The 16,807-nt window shown below is 35.8% G+C and overlaps 1 protein-coding gene across 2 annotated transcripts; it reads left to right on the top strand.

Moving 5' to 3' along the window:
* Nucleotides 1-956: 956 nt before the first annotated feature.
* LOC143030718 (uncharacterized) lies at nt 957-3,768 on the top strand. 2 transcript variants are annotated; one of them, XM_076193908.1, is made up of 3 exons: nt 957-1,029; nt 1,977-2,047; nt 2,167-3,768. In XM_076193908.1, exons 2-3 carry the CDS (start codon nt 1,986-1,988, stop codon nt 3,146-3,148), a joined length of 1,044 nt encoding a protein of 347 aa, XP_076050023.1. In that variant the 5' UTR covers nt 957-1,029; nt 1,977-1,985; the 3' UTR covers nt 3,149-3,768. The 2 variants fall into 2 exon arrangements, with proteins under 2 accessions (XP_076050023.1, XP_076050024.1); XM_076193909.1 differs by having other exon boundaries at nt 978-1,191.
* Nucleotides 3,769-16,807: the final 13,039 nt, after the last annotated feature.

Below are 16,807 nucleotides of genomic sequence, written 5' to 3'. Positions count from 1 at the left end.
CACACACACACACACACACACACACACACACACACACACACACACACACACACACACACACACACACTCAGTGGCGAGGTTGGCAGTGTACTAGACTGTCAGTACGGTGGTACCTGGTTCGAATCCTGCCCAGGGCTGAAATTATTTCAGTATCGCTGCGCTTCGAGTCGTTACTCAGACTCTCGTGGGCGGGAAGTTGGGGTGTGTGCGTGAAAGGTCATAGCATTACCCATAGATCGGTCATACGAGCTCTGAGCTCTCTTCCGGGAGGGAAATAGCTGTCGATCACGAGTCCAACACGTGATCCAAAGACCAAGGTGAAAGGTGAATCACACACACACACACACGCACACACACATATATATATATATATACATATATATATATATATATATATGTATATATATATATATGTATATATATGTATATATATATATATATATGTATATATATATATATATACATATATATATATATATATATATATATATATATATGTATGTATATATATATATATATGAACACATATATATATATATATATATATATATATATTATATACACACACATATATATATATATATATATACGTGTATATTATGTGTATATATATATATATATATATATATATGCATACCTGAATAATACAGAAATTGCGAAATCAACGAATCGTTTTTGTTTTGTTTATTTTGTATTATTTTATTTTGTTTTGTTTCGTTTTGTTTTGGTTTTGTTTCTGATTATTGTGGTTCTACAATTGTCAAAAATGTGAATTCTCACCCACTATCAAGTCTCAAATACAACTAATTAAAAACAATACAGTACAAATATATGCTTGATATAATTTCAACAGATCAATTTTTGTTTTGTGCAAAATTACAGATAAAAAAAAGAGAACGTGTTTCGTAAACTAATACAGCGCTTTTATTCTTTACAATTTAATTTCCGTTCCGCAGGATGTAAACAAAGTAAACACTCGGATCCCGTAGCAGTGACGGAAGGAAGATACTGCAATAAAAAAAAATTGTGGTAAGACAGATGTTGAAGAAGCGGCTAGCAAGAGATATTATAGATATTCATACACTTGGACAATTTTTATAACAGTGTTCACAGAGAAATGTTTAGGAGCATATTGGAAGAGGAGGAAGTCGAAAGAGGTCAAAAGTTGTGTATGGATAGGTCCTGTATGAGGTGAGGTTTGATATTTTTGTCTTGTCTTGCCTTCTATTTTGACGTCCACTGTCAAGACCAACTTGAAATTCTCCCTCTATTTTTATATAATCTATTTTCCTATCTATAATACACAAAATAAGAGCTACACTCATACTGCCACATCATTTTGGTAGGTGTTGTGTGATATCACTATTTATTTGGTGTGTAGGGATGGATTAGTAAGGAAAGTCAATATTAAAGTACTAGATACAGGTTTAGAATTAGTGAAAGTGAAAGTATATGGTTGAATCAGTTGTTATTTGCATATAACACAGCTTGTACCTAATTCTGCGGGGAGATTGAAACCGCTGGTAACTTGAGTTTGACAGAGTATATGAGGGGAAAATTTTATGAGGAAATATGAATATAGATAAAATTGAGATGAAGATATTGATGGTGGCAGACCGAATGTGTGAAGGGTGAAATGTATGAGGACGTGGGATATTTTAAGAATCTGTGGTGGATCATAGGTGTGAATGTGGAGGCAAATTACAAAGCAAAGGAAGCAAGTAAATGTCTTGGTGGAATGGAAAATAGGAGTAATATATTTTGAGAGTGCATGTATAGATTAAATAATTTGAAAGAGTTATTGTGCCTGCAGTTTTGTATAGAACATGTATTTAGTATGTGAGAGAAGTTGAATATAATTAAGATAATGTATTTTAAAGATTTAATAGGTGGTTTAGAAGTGTATAGTATGAGTGATATAAAGGTGGGTAGAGAATTGCTGTTGGAAATCCTTATGCATTCTTCCTCCGTTGCAGGTGTAAGAGATGGATAGTGCACAAAATGCAGAGGAGGAGCTCATTCCTATCAATTGTTTGAAACAAGAAAGGTACACTTTTGGCAACTGAATAGTTTTTTAATGATGGATAAAATAAAGACACACCTTTGTAAGTAGAACCAAGTTTTGGTAGTTGATTACAAGTAATCAAGTCAGTTCTCTCCTTTCAGAATAGATTCTCCTGAAGTGCCCAAAGATGAGGAAGAAAATAGTAGCCTCATTGAAGCAGCGCAAACTATAGAAGGTTTTGGTCATTCAATTTTGGATCCGGAACCTATTGAGAATGACTTCACAGATACGGACACAGAACAACTCGAGAAATGTTTACCCAGCAACACAATATTTCCTCATACAGTTGGTAACGACAAGGGTCAGAAGAGAAGGTTCAGGGGTAGAAATCTACAAAAATGTTCTTTGTGTGATAAGGCTTTTGCTTTTAAATCAATGCTGAAGCAGCATATGACTGTGCATACAGGAGCGAGGATGTATGAATGTAACATATGTGGATTAGGTCTTAGCCACAGTTCGTCTTTGAGCAAACACATGAAGAGGCACACGGGTATCAAGTCCCACAAATGTTCGATATGCGAGAAGGCATTTTTCGATGCTCCTCATTTGAGGGAACACATGATAACTCACACAGGAGAGAAAACTCATAAATGCTCATTGTGCGAGTCGGCTTTCTCACGCATATCCGACTTGAAAGTTCACATTAGGATCCACACAGGAGAAAAGCCGTATAAATGCCAGCTTTGCATGGCCTCGTTCACGCAAACGGGTCACCTGAAGATGCACATTATGACGCACTCGGGAGAGAAGCCGTTCAAGTGTAGTCAGTGCGTGGCGGCGTTTTCCCTCGCAGGGGCGCTTAAGACCCATTTGATGGTCCACACAGGAGAAAAACCCCACAAATGCTCGTTCTGCAGCGCCGCGTTCTCCCGAGTCGACCATCTCAAGTACCACGTTAGTACTCACACAGGTACATTGCCCCATAAGTGCCAGGACTGTAGTGCAGCTTACTCTCGACCCGACTCCCTCAGGCAGCACTTGAAGGTACATGTCGGGGACACACCGTATAAATGTTCATACTGTAGTGGCAGCTTTAACAAAAGGAATTACCTCAAGTTCCACCTCAAGAGTCACCAAGTGTGATGCCAGTTTTCCTTATTAGAACATCCATAAGTCGCATTTGAAGATTTACGAAGATGAAAAATCCAACAAATGTACATTTGGTAATGCCAAGTTCATTAAAGAGTTGGCTTTGAAACACTACTTATGGGCACACATTAGAAAACTGATAGAGCCATATTGGTCATTAGAAGCTTCTAATAGAGTTATTCCTAATATCAAAAGAGGGCCTTGATGACTCAGCCCACTCCGTGTTTTGGCAATTCAAAATGAGGCAGTGGTTATGAGTAGAGGCCTCCAATACAAGGAATTCTTATCAAAGTAGACCTTGGTACATGAAGAGAGATGCTTTAACAAGATGTAATCAAAGAAGGTGGTTGTGGGAAAAAATTATATAGCATTGAATTCACGAGATGACCAATTTACTTATACCCTTTCAACCTTGTAAAGGTGACCAGAATCAAGAAAGAGATACTGGGCTAGAAGTAGATTATACCGAATTGTCTTTTTCAGAATTTGATTTATCCTACTTTGCAGATTAGGGATAAGTAAATAAAGGTATTTCCTGACCTCTTGTAAGAGATTGTAAAAACTTTACTCACATGGTGATCAACCCAGAGATGTTATAAAAGAAATGTATATTTCTGACAAGTATTTTTTTTTATATCCTAAGTATTAGGTCAAAAATATATTACACCTAATTCTCGTAATCCAACAATTGCCAACCTCCACTTGTGCAGATGTCTGGGCCCAGGATATAAACCCAATGGGAATTGGTGGTACAGGTATTTTGTGTCCTGGTCCAGTTCCTGAAGTGGGTTTGTGTCCTGAGCCCAAATATATGAACAAGTGGCGGTTGGTGAGTCTTGGATCAAGACATCTAATTGTAAATATATTTCAACTTTGGAGTTCAAATGGAGGTAAAGTAGGGGTAATTTGTGCTACTAATTCAATCATGGTTGCAATTGCGGCTACATGAGATGAAATGCAAAGTTGATTTAGTAATGTTCAAAACTAATATTTTAGTGTCAACTGGAAGTTTCTCCCATTTGAAAAGTCTTCAAATGTTAGGCAGAATAATTTTAATAGTGTAATAACATTCCTTAACAGATCAATGAAGACAGCTTTGATCAACTATACGAGTATAAGAATTTGATATCCAACTTCAAGCTACCCTGGTTCAAAATTCGAAGATAAATGCATGACTAGCTCAGAAACTGAAGCCCAAATATAATTAGCCAAAGTAAATTCTATATAATTTGTTAAATTATCTTTGGCAAAAAAAAAAATCAAGACTATTAGAAGATACAAGGCCTTTTCTCCACTTGAAAGGAAGGTGGCCAAATGAAAAGGCACATACCTACTCCCATCCACCACCCTCTCCTCCCTCTCAGCTCCTCATGGATGACATGTCGTCTCTGTATCCTGCCCATTGCCTGAGTAAGAAACTACGGTACACAGCAAGAAAGCACATTCACAGCAAGGCCACTTCCTCCAGCTTCTCTCCTTTAAGATTTGCTTCCTCTCATACATCTCATTACCTTTTATCCACATTTACTTTCTACTATCTCATACTTTCCCAAATTCTGTCACTAACTGCCTTAGTCCCTCCTCTAACCCTCACTTCCCACTCTACTTCTCTTCATTATCTTTGACCATCTCCAATCCCCTCCACATTACCCTCACACTAATCTCCCATACCTCCCCATCCATATACACATTGAACAGCCATGGCAACATGACACAACCTTGACGTAGCCCCACCTTTTTCCTCAAACCACTTACTCTCTCCATTTTAACTACACAGGCTCTACTACTCTAGTAAAAACACTTAACTGCCCTTATTAGTTTTCCTCCAATCCCATATATCTGCAATACCCCTCACAGTACCATCCTGTCTACCCTGTAATAAGCCTTCTCGAAATCCATAAAGGCCCCAAAAAACATCCTTACCCATACATATGAATATACATATTACAAATCCTTGATACATATCTAATCATGCCCAAAATTTAACGGGTTTTTAAATATTTTTCCCTTTTTCTCCACTCAGTTTTATTAGCATGTATAAATTCCTCAATGTGCTAGAATATGTATATATATATCTTCCCAAAACTGTATCTACCTTTTCTGAGCAATATACTTCTCAGCTCTTTTTCTCCTGTCAACTGGAATTCAGGAAATACATGGTCACCCTATCTTGTGTCCATAGTAGCTGCCAGCTGTCCTTAGGTCCTCCAACCGAGCTCTCCAGGAAGAAACTTTGGACAACTGTGTTGTATTAGTGTGAGACTTTCCGAGTCACCAGCTAAATCTGATAGTGGAAGGAGAGCAGTCACTTGTTGTAAGCTCCCCATGTGTGAAAAAGTATAAGATACAGTTGACATTGATATCTTAAACCCAGTATGGAAATTGAGTGTTAGCCCCTTTGGGCTGCACCTTCAGATATAAGCAAGGGGGTTGGCAGGTTTTGAAAATGGGCAGCTTTGCTGTCCACCTTGCTGGACCACCGCCCATTATTGGTCACAACACATGTACTCCAAAAATTAATATCTGGTTTCTTAGCTAGTCACAGGTCCAGTTTCGCTGAATGGTCTCTTTTGTGTGTATTTTTTCACATACTGGGTCATTGTGTTTCTCTATTGCAATATTCAGTAATGTTTCTCAGTCCTTACAATTTATTTCATAAAGTCACCCACCAGAAATTGGAAGAAAACCTAGAACTAGGTAAGATGTCTGGGTGTCACCCTGAGTGAAGATTACTGCTTCCAACAACATATTTCAGAGGCAGTAACAAGAGCCCCAAAAAATGGCTGGGTGAGTCCTCAGAACCTTTGTCACTAGGAAGCCACAAGTGATGCTAACCCTATGGAAGACTCTAGTACAGCCCTTACTGGATTACTGTAGCCAGTTGTGGTTGCCCTACAAGAGGAGAGGTATATAACTGTTATAAGCTGTGTAGAGCTCCAATACCCAACAAATAGTGTAACTGTGGGACCTTGACTACGGGATTACTGTAGCCAGTTGTGGTTGCCCTACAAGAGGAGAGGTATATAACTGTTATAAGCTGTGTAGAGCTCCAATACTCAACAAATAGTGTAACTGTGGGACCTTGACTACGGGATTACTGTAGCCAGTTGTGGTTGCCCTACAAAAGGAGAGGTATATAACTGTTATAAGCTGTGTAGAGCTCCAATACTCAACAAATAGTGTAACTGTGGGACCTTGACTACTGGGACTACTTGAAGGAGCTAGGGCTATACTCACAACAAAAGAGACAGGAGAGATACAGAGCTATCTATATATGTAAGGTCCTGGGGTAAAAAGTGACTGAACCTACAGCTTCAGGACTCCTGCAGTCCACAAACATGGAAAGAATAGGACACATGTGCAACAGAAAGAACATACTATCCAAAGCCGCAGCAAGAATCAAGACCCTGCTTGTGTCTAATCTGGCACATGATGGGCATAAATTCTTTAATGCACTGTCCAAAAATCTGAGGAATATCACTGGTTGCCCAGTAGACAAATTCAAAACTATTCTGGACAAGTTCCTAAAATATGTGCAAGGCAAGCCCCCAGTACCGGGCTACACCAGCAGATGTAGTACTTCTAACACCATCCCAGATCAAGTGGACATTCAGCACAAGGACACCAGATCTAGAAGCAGCAGTGGAGTACCATGACTGTGAGGAAGGGCCTCAAGAGAGGAACAAGTAAATAAGTAGGTAAATAAGCAGGAAAAATAGGAAAAATAATTATATATCTTTTTAGATAACTTGTTGACAAATATGTTGGGTGTTACAAGAATGTATGGATGAATCTGCAGGTGACACAAAGAATGGGTGTAGGAAGGGAGCTGTGGTATATTTAATTGAATGAAGAAAGACTGGTATGAAGAACATGGATAGCAGAAATGGATAGAATGAACTTCAGAGGAAGGCTGAGATTGAGATGATGCATGACTAACTCAAATTCTACAACACAGTCATCTCGAATTATGACAAAAATTATAGATTTAATATATCTAGACTTTGCAAAAGCTTTTGACACCGTTCCCCATGAAAGACGACTTACTAAATTAGATTCACACAGAATAAGTGGTAGCCTATTAAGTTGGACTAGTAATTGGTTGAATGATCAAAAACAGAGTTGTTCTAAATGTTACAAGTGGAGTTCCTCAGGGTTCCATTCTTGAGCCACCTCTATTCTTAGTATATATAAATGATATAGACCAGAAAGCAGAAATGGATAGAATGAACTTCAGAGGAAGGCTGAGATTGAGATGATGCATGACTAACTAAAATTCTACAACAGTCATCTCAAATTATGACAAAAGAAACAATATAGATTTAATATATCTAGACTTTGCACAAGCTTTTGTCACCATTCCCCATGAAAGACTACTTACCAAATTAGATTCACACGGAACAAGTGGTAGCCGATTAAGTTGGACTAGTAATTGGTTGAATGATCAAAAACAGAGTTGTTCTAAATGTTACAAGTGGAGTTCCTCAGGGTTCCATTCTTGAGCCACCTCTATTCTTAGTATATATAAATGATATAGACCAGAAATGAATAGAATGAACTTCAGAGGAATGCTGAGATTGACATGATGCATGACTAACTCAAATTCTACAACACAGTCATCTCGAATTATGACAAAAACTATAGATTTGATATATCTAGACTTTTTCAAAAGCTTTTGACACTGTTCCCCATGAAAGACTACTTACTAAATTAGATTCACACAGAATAAGTGGTAGCCTATTAAGTTGGACTAGTAATTGGTTGAATGATCAAAAACAGAGAGTTCTAAATGTTACAAGTGGAGTTCCTCAGGGTTCCATTCTTGAGCCACCTCTATTCTTAGTATATATAAATGATATAGACCAGAAAGCAGAAATGAAGAGAATGAACTTCAGAGGAAGGCTGAGATTGAGATGATGCATGACTTACTCAAATTCTACAACACATTCATCTCAAATTATTACAAAAGAACTAATATAGATTTAATATATCTAGATTTTGCAAAAGCTTTTGATGCTGTTCTCCATGAAAGACTACTTACCAAATTAGATTCACACGGAATAAGTGGTAGCCTATTAAGTTGGACTAGTAATTGGTTGAATGATCAAAAACAGAGTTGTTCTAAATGTTACAAGTGGAGTTCCTCAGGGTTCCATTCTTGAGCCACCTCTATTCTTAGTATATATAAATGATATAGACCAGAAAGCAGAAATGAATAGAATGAACTTCAGAGGAATGCTGAGATTGAGATGATGCATGACTTACTCAAGTTCTACAACACATTCATCTCGAATTATGACAAAAGAAACAATATAGATTTAATATATCTAGACTTTGCAAAAGGTTTTGACACCGTTCCCATGTAAGACTACTTACTAAATTAAATTCACATGGAATAAGTGGTAGCATATTAAGTTGGACTAGTAATTGGTTGAATGATCAAAAACAGAGAGTTGTTCTAAATGTTACAAGTGGAGTTCCTCAGGGTTCCATTCCTGAGCCACCTCTATTCTTAGTATATGTAAATGATATAGACCAGAAAGCAGAAATGAATAGAATGAACTTCAGAGGAAGGCTGAGATTGAGATGATGCATGACTTACTCAAATTCTACAACACAGTCATCTCAAATTATGACAAACTATAGATTTAATATATCTAGACTTTGCAAAAGCTTTTGACACCGTTCCCCATGAAAGACTACTTACTAAATTAGATTCACACGGAATAAGTGGTAGCCTATTAAGTTGGACTACTAATTGGTTGAATGATCAAAAACAGAGTTGTTCTAAATGTTACAAGTGGAGTTCCTCAGGGTTCCATTCCTGAGCCACCTCTATTCTTAGCATATATGATATAGACCAGAAAGCAGAAATGGATAGAATGAACTTCAGAGGAAAGCTGAGATTGAGATGATGCATGACTTACTCAAATTCTACAACACAGTCATCTCGAATTATGACAAAAGAAAATATAGATTTAATATATCTAGACTTTGCAAAAGCTTTTGACATCATTCCCCATGAACGACTACTTACTAAATTAGATTCACATGGAATAAGTGGTAGCCTATTAAGTTGGAGTAGTAATTGGTTGAATGATCAAAAACAGAGAGTTGTTCTAAATGTTACAAGTGGAGTTCCTCAGGGTTCCATTCTTGAGACACCTCTATTCTTAGTATATATAAACAATATAGACCAGAAAGCAGAAATGAATAGAATGAACTTCAGAGGAAAGCTGAGATTGAGATGATGCATGACTTACTCAAATTCTACAACACATTCATCTCGAATTATGACAAAAGAAACAATATAGATTTAATATGTCTAGACTTTGCAAAAGCTTTTGATACCGTTCCCCATGAAAGACTACTCACTAAATTAGCTTCCCACAGAATAAGTGGTAGCCTATTAAGTTGGACTAGTAATTGGTTGAATGATCAAAAACAGAGTTCTAAATGTTACAAGTGGAGTTCCTCAGGGTTACATTCCTGAGCCACCTCTATTCTTAGTATAAATGATATAGACCAGAAAGCAGAGATGAATAGAATGAACTTCAGAGGAAGGCTGAGGTTGAGATGATGCATGACTTACTCAAATTCTACAACACATCTCGAATTATGACAAAAGAAACAATATAGATTTAATATATCTAGACTTTGCAAAAGCTTTTGATACCATTCCCCATGAAAGACTACTTACTAAATTAGCTTCGCACAGAATAAGTGGTAGCCTATTAAGTTGGACTAGTAATTGGTTGACTGATCAAAAACAGAGAGTTCTAAATGGCAAAACTTCTAGATAGAAAAATGTTACAAGTGGAGTTCCTCAGGGTTCCATTCTTGAGCCACCTCTATTCTTAATAGATATATATGATAAAGACCACGAATTAAAATCTATAGTCTCCAAATTTGCTGATATAAAACTGTGCAGAATGGAAAATGATCACTTAAACCAATTAGATATTCAAGAAGATTTATATAAACTACAGCAATGGTCTGAAAAGTAGCTAATGAAATTTAACACAAGTAAATGCAAGGTTATGCACATAGGTAAAAAATAACAATAAGTACGATTACAAGTTATTTGGAAATTCGTTAACAAAAGTGGATAGTGAAAAGGATCTCGGTGTAATTATCAATAATGATCTCAAATCTATGTAGCGTATTTCAGCCTCTGAGAAAGCAAACAAGATTCTAGGACTGATTGCACAATCTTTTGATTTCAAAAGTCCATCTCTTATTAACAAGCTATGTAAATCATTAGTTCATCCACATTTGGAATATGCTGTCTCTGTATGGTCACCAAATCTCATTAAAGACATTGACAGATTGGAAAAAGTACAATGGTAAGCCACAAAATTGATTCCAAATATAAAAAATAAATCATATGAAAATCAACTAAAACATACGAATCTGTTTCCCTTGAAAAAGTGTAGACTTAGAGGTGACTTGATACAGGTCTTTAAGATTCTAAAGTGAATTGACATCAAAAGTGACAAAATTTTCACATTGAATGAGAATCTGACAATGGTCTCAAACTGTCAGGAAATAGATTTAATTTGGAAGTGGGTAAGAACAACCTTGCCAACCACGTACTTAATGAATGGAACAAACTTCCTGCAAAGGCAGTGCAACGTAGTTCAGTTTGAAGCTTTAGAATTCATTTAGATAAACACCTAAGCAAGATGCTGTAATGTCTACCATTTATTTTATATTATTAACTTGTTTATCATTATTTGCTTTTCATTATTATTTGTCAATTTTTTATTATCTACTATTTACCTGTTTATTTACTTATTTTATTTATATTATTATATTTTCTATTCATCTATCATTATTTTTTCACATCCTCATGGATGACAGGTCATTCCTGTAATTTGCTTATTGTCCTAAGTCAGAAATAATAGAGCGAGATATAGTACATCCACATCAAGGCCACTTCATTCAACTGGTGACCTTCATTCAGAAAAAGAGATGGGGAGAAATCCTTTAGGGCTCTGTCAAAATATCATTCACACATAACCACTCTAACCCCCTCCCTTCCTTGCATCAAAGCGTCATATATACACAGCCCTTCTCCACTCACCCCTGTCTCCTGCCTTCTTCTATCCTTGCTCAATGCCCTTTTCATTCCATCCATCTCATCTTCACTTGTCCCCTCCATCCACCTCTGTCTTCCACACACCTTTTACTAATCTCTCTTCACTCATTCTTTCCATGTGTCCACACCATCCCAATAATCTTTCAACCCTATATGCTATCTCCTCTTCCACTCTCGCTCTCCTCATTTCTCACTCTATCCAACCTTGTAACCCCTATCATATTTTTCAGACATTTCATCTCAAACACATTTAAACTTTTCCTCTCTGCCTCGCTTCAATTCCAAGTCTCTGCCCCATATAGTGCTGTCAGCACAATCACCTCATATAGTCTCCTCTTTGCATTCATTATGAAATACCTATTTCTCATGATTTTTTAATCTCCTAAGGCATGGTGTTCACACTTTAATGAAACTACTTATTCTTGGCAGATCTTTATTTTAAGATACTATATTTCATCTTATCATTTTCAAGTTATGAAATACCTTTAGCACTTACTACATATTTTCATTTGTAATTTGATTGTGAGTGGTAGTAAGATTATATACATTTACCAAGGGCTTCTTCACCATTACAAGGGAAGTAGCAAAAGTCAAAAGGCATAATTCCACTCCCACCTATTCCACCCCCAATCACTATCTTTGATGGTGAATGGTAGTAAGATATTTACATAAATATTTATCACAAAATGTTGGGGACTTGCTGAATTTTTAATGAAATACATACTGTTCCTTTCACAATTTTAATGACAACTAAAATACACAGCATCGGTTTCCATATATAAAGATTGTACACAAAGATAATTAAATTTCCTTTACTGAATGAAAAGCACAAATATGTTGTAATATCACTTCAACACGTACATGAACTATTTTGTATGCCTCATGAACTGTTTCAATACAACTTGAGAAATGTAATGCAAATAAAAGAATATAGAAATGTGATAATCTTTTCCACACTATATGTAAAAAAATCTATTAAATGGGCTAAACTAGATAAAAACTGTCATGCTTAGTTCACTGGAAAAAATGGTTATATGAAACCTTTTTCTTACCAATACTAGTTTGATAACAAGTTACTATATAAACTCCCATCTGTATGTTTTCACAAAGCACCCATATGCAGTATTTCCAATAAACTATGACTTCTACTTGTCCTACAGCAGGGTAGGTATACACTTTGAGGTAGTAAGTCCACCTTATTGAAAAAGAAAGAAAAAAAAAAGAAATATATCACTCCTCTAGTGTGATGCTGATTTTTTTTTTTTTTTTTTTTTAAGTTTCATGAAATATTCTAATCTTGTTTATGCCAAACAACAATAATAATTGTTATCCTAAGTTTCATTGACTGGAAAACCACTGCATCACAGATTCTTCAGGGAAAAAAGCTTTACAGTTGTTTGGTATAGGACTGTTTCTATGCCACCAGCTGAAGGTACTATGATGGGAGAAACTGCTGGTTGTCAGCTCTCTCAATGTGTAAAAATATGTAAGACATACAATTGATATTGGAGACCTTGGGTCCAGTCCAGAGTATTGGTGTCAGCCCCTCAAGGATGCAGGTACACAAAGAGGCAAGAGGGTTTACAAGCTTTGAAAATGGGCAGCTCAATGGGCAGGACCAAAACCAGATACCTATCCTTGATTCCCTTCATGCCAAACATAACACAAAGCAAAGTTAGCATTCTGTTTTAAAGTTACTAAGTGAAACACATAATCAGTAATCAATATTCCAGTTGTCTATCTAAGCTATGATGCTGTCAATAACTACTGTTAATTATTTCTTTGTATATGGCAAACACCAAATTGATATTTTCATAGAATACAAAAATATTCTGCAATTTATGTATTGCTACCTCATCCTTTACATTCCCTATACAAACATTTGTATATAATTTGTTTCTATTATATACTATAATAATCAGACCTGCTAACACAATCTCCCACAAAGAATACAATGGGATTATGGTAGTGAGATATCTACTCACCTACATAAGAATATATACATATGGATATACTTAAAAATGCATAGCACATTGTAGGGATGATTATAAGTGTACTTAAAAGTGGCTTGGCCTTCCCATGATGCTAATTCTGACCAATGGAAAATGTTACATTGGGCTTTCTTTGCTAAGACATAACAAAGATAACAATATGCAGATATACTGAACAAAGTCATATGGTATTCAGTTGGTTAAAATATGGATACACTTCAAAAGGTGCAAATTTTCTATCAACCTTTTGAATTCACAAAATATGTACAAAATTACACATACAACAGCCTTCTTCTCATGTGCTATAAACACTCCTAGCATGATAATTCATTTGATAATTTCTAATTATCATTAATTTTTCTAGATTGATGGTATTTCATCACAGGTATATTTCCACAAAATGCCACTACTTTCCCAATTAGTGGACATCCTCTGTACGACACAAATTTGTCAAACATGACAAATATATTCTTTAAATCCCTCTATACAATATAAACTATGTAAACTTGTACATCAAACTATCATACCCATGATTCTAACAAGAACAATAGCATTTGTTCCTTCTAGGCATCCAGATATTAATAGCAACTGTTTTTGCATGTGATCATTATATACTCTAACATCATGCATGCATTGCTTCACCCTACTTCTTGGTTCTCCAGTTAAACTATTCTAACACCCTGTACTGGGGTATTGGCTACATAGTTATATACATTTGATACTTTAGGGATTCTAGTGACACTTCTATAAGCAAGTTACACAACCTTATTCATGTTCAGAGACAAATATACACTCTCAGGAGAATGATAAGACATTTTTAATCCTTCACTACCTCTTGTTTCTGTTTTTCTTAAATCTTTTTTCACTACTCCTAGGGTCTCACCTCTTCTTTCTTTATACTCCTGTGACAATCAATCCATTACCCCAGTTCTTGCATGAGAGTGGACACAGCGAGCATTGCTCCTTATCTGTCTTGTACAATTAGGTAAATATATGAATGAACACACACAACAACCATTGATCATCACTCACAGTATTAGCCTTTTAAAAACACCAAATGAAAATATTTACCAATGGAGTGGATGGGGTTGGGGTGAAACAACACTGTGCATGCATTTCCAAGACATATGAATTGATATAAGTTTTGGTTATATTTCAAGTTTCAAAACATAAAACTACTCAGAATCCCCAAGTAGCAGTGCAGGTCTTTCATTCAAAGACCTGCACTGCTACTTGGGGATTCTGAGTAGTTTTATGTTTTGAAACTTGAAATATAACCAAAACTTAAATAAAGCCCATAATTCTTACTCAACACTAATGTGAGAAATCATGTAGAACATTTCCCCTTCAATAAAAGACTGCATGAAAGTGAAAATGTGGAACATGCATAAACAAGAGATATATCCATATCTACATATGCTGAGGCATTGTGACAAGTTGGAAAAGGTGGGTATGGAAAACACAGATTAGAATCCATGATTATTCATGACTAGGTTCATACAATAAGACTGGGATTTGAAGGGTCATGGTGGCATGTCGGTATGGTCTTCGCCTTATACGAAGCAAGCTGCTCAGGCGAGGGATCGAATCCCAGTAGATTTTATTTTCAAATGTGATAATGACACAAAAACACTTGTTGGAAGACTAGCCTTTATAAAGGATTTGATGAAATACGGTAAATACCACGTTTCACCTAAGTGCCCTCAGCGGAACGATTAGTCCGTGAATCAATTTGTTCCGTTTTGAAGGGTCATGGTGGCGTAATGGTATTGTCTTCGTCTTATAAAGAGCAAGATGCTCAGGTGAGCATTTGAATCTCAGTATGAGAGTTTATTTCCAAATGTCGTGATGACACAAAAACATTTGTTGGAAGACTAGCCTGCATAAAGGATTTGATGAAATACAGTACATACCACATTTCAACTAGGTGCCCTCAGTGGAACAATTAGTCTGTAAACTAAGTTCTTCCGTCTTGAAGGGTCAAGGTGGGGTGACGGTATGGTCTTCGTCTTATAAAAAGTAAGCTGCTCAGGTGAGCATTCGAATCCTAGTAGGACAGTTTATTTTCATATATATATATATATATATATATAATATAAATTGGAACCAGTTTATTTTCATATATATATATATATAATATAAATTGGAACCTCTAGATACAAACTTTCTTTTTTTTTTTTTACATATCTAATATGCCAAAAGCAACTACCAAATAGTGCAGGCAGTAGTCTTACTTTTAAGTGTTTTGTGATCATTTTTGTGAATTTTTTCTTCATGGTGACTGGAATAAAACTGTAAAAGTGCACATATGGTCCATGTAGTATTAAAGGTCGGAGTGCACAAATTGACACTTTTTCCAAAACTCCAAGCAGAGTAAATAAAAAAGCATTGCTGACCACTCACATAGAATTTTTTTACTATTGAACCTAAAAAAAATAAAATAAATAAAAAGATAAATAAGCTGTGAAAAAATCCTCTGCACTTTGAAAACAAGCTCAGGAATCCTCAAAAATGTGACATTTGAGAAGTCAAATATCGCTAGTCACATATTGTAAAACAAAATCTATTGAATAGCAGTGAGAAAATTTAATAAATCAAGGTCTACTGTGTAGCTTGCCACATATAAAAATGACTAAGGAATGTACCCAAAAAGCCAACAATATCAGTAATTTGAATTTCCACACTTGTTGATCTACCCCTATCCTATTTCTGATGTTTTGGGATCCGCCCTTGTAATATATAATATCCTAACATATATAAATGCAAACATTTTCATGCATAAGGTTCCATTAAAATATAAAAGTCCTTCCTTTTATTACCACAGGGACAGAGACGAGAAAATACATTGTTTAGCTCTTTCGTCATACTTTTATATTGGTTACATCATTTAATAATCCAATTTGACCCCTTTATGGCACAATACCTTTCTCATAATATTCATATCTCAAAATTATATGTTTAGTATAATTTTTCCCTTATGCAAGACTATAAGAACATAAGAAATAAAGGAGACTGCAAAAGACCATAAGGCCTACACTAGGCAGCTCCGTATCCATCACCACCTGTCATCCCCATCCATAAAGTTGTCTAATAGTTTTTTAAAACAACCGATAGTTTCGGCGCTTACTACATAGTTACTAAGTTTATTCCATTCATCGACCACCCTAGTACTATATGCCAATTTCAGCTACATATGTTCATGTAAGTTTTTGTTTCTTTTTAATATATATAAGAGGGCTACATAAAAAAAATTCTTAGGTATTGCTGATGTAGCAAAGGTTTACTTAAACTTTTCTGTCATCTCTCATGGTCTAGTTTATGATTCTCAAGACTTAACTTGGGGGATGTTCCATGCACATACAAGCCCCCCCCACCAATAGACTACAGGCCTATGTAGCCTATTTAATGCACATTTTGTGAATCTATACAGTTTACAAATATTCATAAAATGTGTAGCACCAATAATGAATTCATGATTAGATGCAAATACAACAAATCCATTTGACATGCACACATTAAGATTCATAACTAGGTTAGGTAAGGTTAGCTTCATGTGTGTAT

Source organism: Oratosquilla oratoria, chromosome 12 (assembly GCF_046742065.1).
Source record: "Oratosquilla oratoria isolate Oo_2021 chromosome 12, ASM4674206v1, whole genome shotgun sequence".
NCBI classification, from domain to species: Eukaryota; Metazoa; Arthropoda; class Malacostraca; order Stomatopoda; family Squillidae; genus Oratosquilla; species Oratosquilla oratoria.
This window is presented reverse-complemented; position numbering and strand designations above follow the sequence as displayed.

Excerpts from the sequence above, each read along its gene's own strand:
- LOC143030718 (XM_076193908.1), top strand. The coding sequence starts at position 1,986 with ATGGATAGTGCACAAAATGCAGAGGAGGAGCTCATTCCTATCAATTGT. Across the intron at positions 2,048-2,166 it reads AATTGTTTGAAACAAGAAAG|AATAGATTCTCCTGAAGTGC; the intron begins GTACACTTTTGG and ends CTCTCCTTTCAG.